This window comes from Sinocyclocheilus rhinocerous, unplaced genomic scaffold (genome assembly GCF_001515625.1).
Source record: "Sinocyclocheilus rhinocerous isolate Xijiao unplaced genomic scaffold, SAMN03320098_v1.1 scaffold1374, whole genome shotgun sequence".
NCBI lineage: Eukaryota > Metazoa > Chordata > Actinopteri > Cypriniformes > Cyprinidae > Sinocyclocheilus > Sinocyclocheilus rhinocerous.
The window spans coordinates 916,774-928,055 of record NW_015643932.1 but is presented as its reverse complement, the minus strand read 5'-3'; the positions used below and the strand labels follow the sequence as shown (position 1 = coordinate 928,055).

Sequence of the window (11,282 nt, the reverse complement as noted above, 5' to 3'; positions counted from 1 at the left end):
AACTTAGTTTTACTAAGGGCACCCAACTCACATGAAATTGAACTATGTCAAACATATTCTACCTGCCATCCTGATATAAATTACTATACATTTGATATGGTAATTAATACTGAGACACTAATTTGGGCAAAGAGCACTAATGACTTGTTTAAGACTTGAAGCTAAAAGTTGAGGACTTGCAACTCGACTTGGACTTGTCTGTCTTGACTCGGGACTTGACTCGAGAACTGAATGCAAAGACTCGAGACTTACTTGTGACTTGCAAAACAACGACTTGGTCACACCTCTGATACTCTGAGGGACTCGAGCAGATCTGGTTTGATCTCAGTGGGCGCAACTTGACTAGCAGGAACAATCTCTGTGGGTTTAGAAAGACAGATAGGATCAATCTTCAAGAACAAAACTGAAAGGAACAGCCTCTTTGGGTGGAACACAACTAGTACGAGCATCCTCCAAGACTCATCAGAAACAGCCGAGAGCTGGTCTGGTATGATCTCAGTGGACAAAACTTGACTAGCAGGAACCACCTCTGCAGGCTTGACAAGACGGGAACAATCTCTATGTGGACAACTTGCGGGACATACAGGAACATTTTATATGGCCATAACTTGACACGCAGGAACACTGTCTATGGCCATGACCTAACTGGTGGTAACCACCTCTGTAGGCGTGACAGGACAGGTAGGAAAACTTTATATGGCCAAGACATGAAAGGTAGGAATAACCTCTTAAGGCGTGACTTGACAGACAGGAATAGTCTCCATGAACATGATGTGACATGACTGCAGGAACCATTTCTGTGGATTTGAGAGATGGATTTCGCAGGCAAGACAGTAACAACTTCTGTGGACGTTACATTACAGGCGAAAGCAATCACAATGGACATGACTGGCAGGAACAACTTCTGTAGGCGTGGCATGACAAGTTGGAACAGTTTCTAGCATAACTTCTATAGACAAATCAAATAGACTGGGTGGCTCAGGAAAATGCTTCGTAACTGTAACTAGAGGCTCTGAGACCAAGGCCACCAAACTAGACACCTCTGGACTCCCAGGGCCTGAAGCCTCTTCACTGAGGTCCTCCTGGACCTACGGGCTGAGACTTCAGAAGAAAGGCCAATAAGTTGAGGTGCATGTCCCCTCCTTCTCCTCCACATCTGAGGGGGTGACCAAATATTGACCAGCCAACGCAGGGTTAAGTGAAGCTGTCTTGATGGACACAGAGGTGGCTACAATGGTTCGGGTCGACACAGGAATGACCGGAAGTGACTTGACTGCCATTGGAATGGCTGCGGCAGTCTGGATCAACTCAAGAGTGCCTGGAACTCACTTGACTGACACTGATAGCTGCAGTGGTCTTGGCCAACTCAGAGGTGACTAGAACTGGTTTAACTGAAGCAAGGAAGGCCACAGCGGACTGGTCACTTCAGGAATGATTTGAACAGACTTGACTGAGGCAAGGATGGCTGCAGTGGTCTCTGTCAACTCAGGAGTGTCTGAAACTAGTTTGACTGACACAATTATGGCTGCAGTGGTCTTAGTCGAATCTGGAATAACTGGAACAGACTTGACTATGGCAAGGATAGCCACAGCAGTCTAGGTCAACTTAGGGGTGCCTGGAACTGGTTTGTCTGACCCAGAGATGGCTGCGGCAATCTCAGTCGACTCAGGTGTGTCTGAAACTATCTTGACTTGGTTCAGGAATGGCTGCAGCTCAGGAACTCTGGAACTGACTTGACTAGATCAGGGACAACTGCAGCAATTTTGGTCAACTCACGGGTGTCTGAAACTGGTTTGACAGACCCAGGGATGGACGCAGCAATCTCAGTCTACTCAGGGGTGTCTGAAACTAGCTTAACTGGTGATTCAACAGGAGGAACACAGGTAACAGATGAGACAGCTATGGAAGGCAGCTGGAACGGCCTCAGGCATCAACTGGCAGAAGAGCTGCAGAGGAAGCAGCAAGACTGTGCAGATGGGGAGGACAGAGCAAGGCACCACAAAGCTCAGGTACTTGTTGACCGCAGACTGAAGTGGACCAGGTGCCAGGCAGGGGGAACCAGCGGGCAGGAACTCACAGGAAACAGGTCAGGACAGTACAACAAGACAAAAGGAAATAATTACTAATTTAACCAACACAAATAACTTAAAATATCAACCAAAAATGCAAACAAGAGATCAGGACTAGAAGAACTAGATGAATACTTAAAACCAAAAAGTCAAAACAGACAAAATCCAAAAAACAAAGACCAAGACTAGAACATAGGATTACAAGGGACTTGACAAGACAAACAGGCAAGGGGTAAGGAACACATACTTAGCCATAGCCACAGATAGCATGAAGATGAGGGTGAGCATGACCACAAACGGGCAGAAATAAGAGAGCAAGGGGAACTATAAATAGGGAGGAAAGCACGCAAGGAACAGGTGAGCACAATTAGACAAACAAGGACTAGACAAGGGCTAACAAGGGCGTGGTAAAGAGGAAACAAGGAGGGATTAGAGGGGCATATGGCTGACAAAAACAGCAACAAAGCCATGTGCTGACACACAAGACAACAGATACGTGAAACAAAGACCCCTTGCATGATGCATGGAACTCCCCACAACTTGGTTTGAGAAGAGGTGGAGTAGATCACAGGGTGGGTTTGTTGAGAAAATGTGGGTGCTTAAAGAATATATTGGTTGACAATGTGTTTTCTAAACAAAGTCATGCTCATGTCTCAGGTTTTCAGTAGAGCAAGGATTGAAATGTAAAGCATAGTGACAAATTTTGTTAGCCATTTAATGCATGAATCCACAGAGATGTCTATATCTGTCAGGTTCTACAGTGAGTGGTCCTTCTGAGCATTTTTTAAGTAAAAGCAGGTCAGTGAGGTAAATGAAAGCTAGGTCAGGTTTTTGTGGTGTGGAATGATGGTTGCATATTTATACTAGTATGCAACAATACAATGACATTGTTTAGACTGGCCATATCAGAATGATCCTGTTCTGTAAACAAAAAACAATGTCTGTCCTGCCATATGACTATTTATTATCTATGGAAAGTATGGTTCCTTTCTCCCAGAGTACAGACACATGATAGACCTTTTTTTTTTTAAATAATTTGCGACTGAAAAATGAAATGACATTACTCAGCAGCAACGTTTGCTGTTTTTGAAGCAGTTAAACTTGCTTAGGTAATTCAAGTCAAGTCAAGTCAAGTCACCTTTATTTATATAGCGCTTTTAACAATACAGATTGTGTCAAAGCAACTGAACAGCATTAATTAGGAAAATAGTGTGTCGATAATGCAAAATGACAATAGTAAACACTAATTTTCCAGTTAAAGACGGGAATATTTAGATCGGGTGGTGTCTGGTTATTTGTTAATCTAGGCTTCATACACGCTTAATCTCTCTCCTTCATAACTGCTTATCAATGACTCAAGCCTCCATTACGAACTCTAAAATGATGATTTGCAATTACCATATTTTCAATTTACAACGCTGAAATTTGAAGAAAAAAAGTTGAGTAGTTTGCATTTCTGGATATTACTGTCAGTCGTTTAACATTATCATTAAACAGTTGTTAAATATTAAAAGTTTTGCTACTTCCATCTTACCTCGCTCTCTTTCAATGTTAAACTGACGCTTCACGCTGGAATTTGCACTCTGCTTCTGTGTAAATACTGCCTACTTTTCTTTGATTGGTCAGCTCAATCATTTTGACATTGATGAGCATCTATAGACAGCTGAGGCACACCACCCTGAAAATGTAACTTGATGTAATTTGACCATTTCTAAGTTTTGGGGGATACTTGTCCCCCTCAATGGCTACGATGATTATGGCCTCATTCTATGGAGTTTCTTATAATCATGAGGCAACATAGTGAAGCATTGTATCTGTAACACAAGTTGTATGCGTTCTCACGTTTCATAAAAGTGTGCCGTTCTGTTCTATAGTTGTTCATGTATTTTCGCAATGCAACTCCATTCATCTACAGTAGCTACCCACGCTGTGGCGAGCTGTGTGGGTGAAGGACCAAACCGAGAGCTCATCAGTAGCGCCTTTTTCCGCTCATCAGATGGAGGCTCATTCTCTCACACACATACACAACACCCATTTTGGAGGTTGAGGTTTGTGTGTGTGTGCACAAAAGAGTGGAGGAAATGAAAGTGTGAAACATTAAGGTTGTGTAAGGAGTAGTTTCAGTCAGTGTCTGTCTGCACAGCCGTCATGAGGTCGCTCGTCTGTCTTCCTTTCTGCCTGGTGCTGTTTCTGCTCTGTCTCACTGCGGGTGAGTTTAAGTTTACATTTTGTTACTCATTCATGATTCCTGGAAAGGGTTAGTGTGTTTTCAATTTGAACGCTTAAATAAATCAGAAGGAAAAGTTATTGGGATCCCTTATTAAGTTCGGAGACAGTTTAATGTTTCAAAAATAACTGCAGTTTCTTTTTGTCATACAGAAGCAAGTCATCGTTCTTCAACCTGCTGTTTGAAGACAAGCAAAGACAGAATGCACAAAAACAGAGTGGTGAGTTACACAGTCCAGAAAGCAGGAGTCTGCCCTATCAACGCAATTGTGTAAGTGAAGCAATTCTCATACTAAATGACCTTTAGTCAGGTTTTTTTTTTTTTATTAAGTTACAAATTAATTAAAAACAAGTTGTTGTAAAACCAAAGTTGACAGTGCTTACAAGTGCTTTAAATAGTAATTTAGCACTTAACTAAAGTGAAATTAAACAATTTTTCACCATTATTTTTTATTGTTTGTCTTTCTAGCTTGTTGACCGTAAAAGGGAAAATGAGGTGTTTTGATCCAGACTCAGAATGGATCAAAGAAATTATGGACCAGAAAAAAATGACTGATCCAAAAGCCTTGCCAAGCCAAAATGCCAAAAGACAGAAAAAAAATAACAAAGGAAAGAGACGCAGACAAAAGAATCAAAAGAAATTTTGAGTTGTTTGTTTGCTTATGTAATGTATTGTTTGACCTGTACCAACTGACATAAACCTTAATTTGTAAGATGTCAAAAATAAGTATTCATGACTATTTTATGCTGAATGTTTACATTATCGATCTCTTTTGAAATGAATTTATTCTGCTTCACAAATTTTATAATCTCTTGTCAAGAATGTATTTTTGTATTCAATATTTTTATAGTTTCAAAAACATGTAATATTGCAAAATGAATAAGTTGTGCAGATTTGATTTTGGAATTATTATTAAATAAATTAAGAAAAAATATAACGACCAGGAACTTAATTTCTGTTGTTTTTTTATATGAATGGGCAAAGAAAAAGTAAACTGACTGACTAACTAGCTGAATGAATGAATGAATAAATAAAAATTTATATATGTATGCATATTTATATTTAAAATAATATTTAAAATATCACAATATGAAAGAGTGAATGCTTTAACCACAAAACCACACGGTTTCAGGTCTGTTTCAGGAACACCTGATAGTCTCTTTTTCAACAAGCAGGAATCGAATCCTCTTAAGAAAGATTCAGAAGAAGTAGAAAGATATCTGTATCTTTAAACACAAAAACGCAGAACACACTATGCGTTCAGGCATTTAGTTAATTGTCAGGTTCATTGTAAATAGCGGACTTGGTGCTTGCTTTTACGAAATATTGTTTTAATATTGACCACCAGGTGGAGTTATATGACAGAAGATACAAAAATCCCCCATAAATGGAGCATTGGTTTTTAATGTTAAAAATCCTTCTCTTCTGTTGGCAGCAAGCAAGTGAAGTCTCAGTGATCATTTACAGCTCACAGTTAATAATAATGTTGTGTACTGACAGTTTGTCCAGTTGTATGCCTGACTTTGAATGGTTTCACTTCTCTTGTGTGAAATACCTTTTATAAAATTGAGGAGTAGGCCTATAAACTATAGACATGCTATGAAACAATTACAGTGTTTTGGTATGTGTATTTTAATAATAGTAGCAACACCTAATATTTACCTTATGCAGTTTTAATCGCTAAAAATAGAGGCTTTAAGTAACATCCTCCTGAGACAGGCTTCTGAGAAGAATGTCTTTCTGGACAGGAACTTGAAGCTTCTCATGGTTTCTGCTTTTGGTTTGTGGTGAGTTTCTTTATGACTGTGAGCACTTCTCAGCTTTACGCTTAACTCTGTAACACTTTTTATTAGCCTCTGTTTTTCTGTCCATCTCCTTGTCTTTAAATGTCCTTCAGTCGTGTGAAATTGTGGGTTTGTTATGGAAGTAGTGTGTGTAGCGTGTGAAGGATGTGTGGATGTGAGCGTATATAGGAGGAAGGCTGGGTGAAATTGGACACCTGCTGCTTCACTGTGCTCTCATCGGAGTGTGTGTAATGCGGTGGAAAACACACCTGCTCCCTGTCATAGGGGCAACATGGACGCCCCACTCACAAGACGGCAGATTGGTGATAGACACCATTGGAAAAAAAGACGCACATGGTGTTACAAAAGATTTACCAGAAGGTAAAATGTATCCAGAAAGTCTGGACAGAATGAGGGAATGCTCAAATAAAGAGCTAAAATGTACAGCTTCATTTAAAAAATGTAGCATGATATCACCATTTTTTTAACATGGTACCACAGTAATGGTTTTTGGATCCAGTAGTACTTATTTGAAATCCCATAAATACCATGAGTGAATACAGTAATGGTTTTAGCATCACATGCCATCAATTCTTTTATATTGTAGTATTTTTTTTTTGAAGAAATTAATACTTATAATTAGCAAAGATGCATACATGGATCAAAAGTGACAAAAATTAAAATAAAAAAAATCAATAAATTCTTTTTAATAGATTCTATTGATCAAGAATCACGGAAAGAATGTATCATGGTTTCCAAAAAAAAAAAAAAAGAAAGAGAGAGTAAGCAGCATAACTGTTTTCAACACTGATAACAACAACAACAACAACAATAATATTAATAATAATAATAAAAGTGTTTCTTAATCAGCATGTTAGAATGATTTCTGAAGGATCATGTGACACTGAAGACTGAAATAATGGCTGCTGAAAATCCAGCTTTGTCATCAAAGGAATAAATGACATTTTATAATATATTCAAATAGAAAAGTTATTTTAAATTGTTATAATATTTTTTAATATTACTGTATTTTTGATTAAATAAATGCAGCCCTTTTAACATAAGAGACCTTTCAAAATCATAAATAAAATTAACTTTTAAACAGTAATTTATATATTACGGTTTAACAAATATCAAAACATAATTGTATTGTAATTAATTGTAATTCATTCTAATATTTCATATGATATGAATAATATTTATAATATAATAATATTTTATATGATATTAATAATTAATATTATATATATATATATATATATATATAGTTGTTAAACATAAATCTATAAAATTTTCATACTTTTGGAAAAATGGCATATATATATATATATACAATAGTTTTTTGCTGTTCATTACACCACTGGACGGACACAGGCTGACCTTATCCCTTCTGGCATCTCAGACTCTGGAGAGACAGTGTTATCATTGCAGGTTATGAATATCGACTGTGTCCTATAGATCGATACAGAGACCTTTCACATAGACCACAGCCATAATACAGCACAGATGAGACTGCTCCATCATTTTCTCTCAGGTCACTCAGGTAGAACTCGGAGACTTAGAGGCATCTGCGCTCTGTTCGACTGGGCATCGTTGTCTCATAAACGTTCTGGGGCCATATTTAGACGTCTTTAATAAAACACAGCACAGGTTTAATGCCAAAACAGCAGCAGATTCTCAGTCTCATTGCCTGAAAGGCCTCTTTAGACAATGTTTTGGTGTGATTACCGTACAAAAGACTACAAAATGTAATCTAACTTCAGGGTTTGATTCACATCCTGGTGTCTTTTTTGCTCCTTTCTTTCTCTTGATTCCTTTTCCCGAGGCTGGTGTTAAGAGGCTGCGCGAAAGAGATATGAGTCTGGAGTTTGCTTAAGGGATTTTCGGTGTTTTAAATAGAGAGGTTAACTGGGGTCATGGCAGACCAGTGACGTTTTGGGGCAGAAAGCCCAGCTGTGTGCTTCTGATTAGGAAAAAGTCTATATGTTGAGGATTTGAGGTTCTGTCAAGGGACCTGGTGTGTTTAGGAAGAGATGGTGTTAATAAAGTCAACATTTGGCTAACAGTATTGTCATCCCGAGAGAGAGAGGTCAAATAATGTGTGTTAAAGATAAGAGTTAATTTCACTAGATCCAATAAAAGCTGTGTGAATGCAACACAGAAATATCTGCTATGCAAGGCAATACATCTAATCCTATTGCTGCAGCAATAAAAATGTGATGTTCACAATCCAGGCGTATGCATTCTTAAAAATATCCCTCATTCTCTTGTGTATTTTGAATCACTGTAGTCCAGAAGCCTGAAGTTGCATAACTCTGAAGGAAGACCCTGCATCTTGACCTACTTAAAGAGACCGTAAGAATCGGCTGTAGCCTGTTTAATGTCGTCCCGCTCTGCAGCTGAATGCATGCTGGATGACTTATCACTAAATATTGATTAAATTAGGTAGAGCAGCTGTCTGATAATGAGATCTCAAATAATTACAAAGACTAATCCGCACCGGAGCATTACGGATTGATCCGTTTCTCTGCCTTGAAATGGAGAGAAGCGGGATTCTTTTTCGGTGCGTCTTTGACGGGGACGATGGAAGCAGAAACCCAATGAACCCGAGTGATGTGCAACATCACAGAGCCGGCGCAGAAAAAACATTCTCTCTTGGTTATTATATAACCACGCCAGAGGGATGGGAGTCTTTTCTCTCCTCTGTGATCTAAAAGAGACATCCAGTGCCCTCTAAAGCATTGCAGAAGAAGACATATTCAGAGACATTACAAAATAAACAACTCTGACAAGGTTTTGTTCTTGCAGGGGTGTGTTGTGTAAGTGTTTGAGGAAGTGCAACAGAGAGAAAAAGTGATGGAGATACTGGGAAATGGTTTTGGTAATGTGTTAAGGTGGTTTTTAAGAGGATCTTAATACAGTGTTGAATTGTTTTCTTTTTGAATATTTCAGTACATATTGGTAATACTTCCCAGCAATATGCTCTTTCAACAATGTCTGTCAACTGTTCTCACATTCGCCAGGATGCAAAAGTACACAAGTAAAAGGGAGAGATTTAAATATGAACGCAAACACTTTTATGAAAGATAAAATAGATATGCATGAATATAATGAGAAAAAATCTATCTATATAAATATGCAATATGTATACGAGTCAAAACTTTTTTTTTTTTAAATTGCCCTAATTAAATGTAACGAATCAGGTAAAAATGTATAATCTTTTATTGAAAATGTAAACATTTGATCAAACTTTGATAATTGCCTTAAACTTATAAACAACTGAGAAGATATAGTGACCTGCATTTCATAAAAAAATCCCCTGTCAATTTCAGTGAGTAAAGAACAAATTTATTCACATGCGTATTATGTATTAGGTATGTTACGGTCTTTGACAGACAGCATGTTGAAGTCGCTCAAGCTGCCATTTTCTCCCTCTCTGAGAGCGATGACACAGTCAAAACATCCGGTAACATGGGTTTTCCAGGAAATGCGTGTCCTCCTTGGACCTCTGCATGCTTCTCGTAAATACTACTGTGTATTGTGCATGTTATTTTGACAGACAAAATGTTACATTCAGCTGTCGCAAATTTGTTTCAATCAAGTTCATTTTGATGCACAAAGTTGTTTTTTATTGCCTCTTCTAACAAAAATCTTTTATTTAGACCCATGAAAATGCAGATCCTGTAGTAAATAATAATGAAAAATCACTTTTTAAAACTGTTCCATTATGACCCGTTACATACAAACACAGTATATACTGGTTTAAGTGTTGTTGTTGTTTTTAATTTAATTATTAATTTAATTATTCAATCAATTCAATTTTTCAATCATTCCTGGTCTGTATTGTTTAACTCTTATTAAAACATGATATCATATAAAAATAATTGAAACTTCACCTAGGACCTAGCAACCCCACAAAACACCCTAACAACCACATGGAAACATGCTTAAACTATTCTAAATACCTTAGCGACCACATTGCAACACTCTGCCAATAACACACAACACCTAAGCATCATGAAGATGGCTTTTGAGCAAGCAAACACAATTCATAATATCTTTAGAGAATGAATAAAAACATTAAAGTTAACTTCTGGGCTAGTGTAGCTTTGAAGATTGGACCTATTTAGGAGCCACAATAAAAAATCCTTCATCATTAGGTTGCACTTTCATTTCCTGTTACTTTACTATTCAGATTGTCACAGTGTGACAGAGTAAGCCACTCATTCACACAGCTATACAACATCTACGATCCTTCAGATAGTGCCAAGGACTTAAATAAACAGAGCACTGAACTTTACTCAGGCATGTGGCCTTTCATTGCCTGCATTCACTGAACTCTCAATGTGTTTTGGCCAGGTTTTCTGTTGCAAAAGACTCTAAACTGACTGTCAACAAGAGTTTTTATTTTATTTTACTAGAAGTAGCTTAGCGCATGTTCAATGTAACCTTACCACATAAGAGAAACCTTAGCAACTTCCAGAAACCTGCAGCAGACATGCAAGCAGCCCTTTCTCTTTCTCTGCACCAGACACTTTTGTAGAGCTGCACAAAACCAAACGAAAACAAAAAAAAGCTCTTTTGTGCTGGCTTGCGGTGCATCAGGGACCGCATGCTGCCTGATTGACGGGGGTCCAGGCTCCACCCATCAGAGGTGAGCAGGAGTGTGGGAAGAGGCAAGTGCACAATGCTTGCTCTCCAGAGGGGCTGGAGGGATCTAAGACCCGGCCCCCACTCCATGGCAGACAGGGCAAGGCTCTCTTTCAGTAGACGGAGCCCTGGGGTCAGTATATGGGGCCCAAAGAAGCAGATCTGTGTGGAGTGGCACGTCCCTCATTTAACCTGTCCCAGAAGGCTCTGTTCTGTGGGCACCACACAAGAGAGTCACAGCAGTCTGGGAAGTTCAGTCTAGGAGTTACCAAGTTCAAAGAATAAGTTCATGAATGTAATGTGGAAGTGGACTTAAATGTACATTTATAATATAATCTAATTATGTAGTCCAGATTACATGTAATCAGTTACTATATGAATCAAATCAATGTGATAAACAAGTTAGTTCAAAAGTAATCCAAAAGTACTCTGATTATATGACCTAAAATGTGTAATGTAAGGGATTACATTACTAACTACAATTTTTGTCATGTAATTTGGAATCAGTAACAGATTACAATTGGTAAATAATCTGCCTAGTATATATGTAAA

The 11,282-nt window shown here is 38.3% G+C and overlaps 1 protein-coding gene across 1 annotated transcript; it reads left to right on the top strand.

Moving 5' to 3' along the window:
- The first annotated feature begins 4,069 nt into the window (after positions 1 to 4,069).
- Positions 4,070 to 5,233, top strand: ccl32b.3 (chemokine (C-C motif) ligand 32b, duplicate 3). Its single transcript, XM_016575259.1, has 3 exons — positions 4,070 to 4,278; positions 4,449 to 4,566; positions 4,765 to 5,233. The coding sequence occupies exons 1-3, from the start codon at positions 4,218 to 4,220 to the stop codon at positions 4,940 to 4,942; spliced, it is 357 nt and encodes a 118-aa protein (XP_016430745.1). The 5' UTR covers positions 4,070 to 4,217; the 3' UTR covers positions 4,943 to 5,233.
- The last annotated feature ends 6,049 nt before the right edge of the window (positions 5,234 to 11,282 follow it).

Excerpts from the sequence above, each read along its gene's own strand:
- ccl32b.3 (XM_016575259.1), top strand. The coding sequence starts at position 4,218 with ATGAGGTCGCTCGTCTGTCTTCCTTTCTGCCTGGTGCTGTTTCTGCTC. Across the intron at positions 4,279-4,448 it reads TCTGCTCTGTCTCACTGCGG|AAGCAAGTCATCGTTCTTCA; the intron begins GTGAGTTTAAGT and ends TTTGTCATACAG. Across the intron at positions 4,567-4,764 it reads TGCCCTATCAACGCAATTGT|CTTGTTGACCGTAAAAGGGA; the intron begins GTAAGTGAAGCA and ends TTGTCTTTCTAG.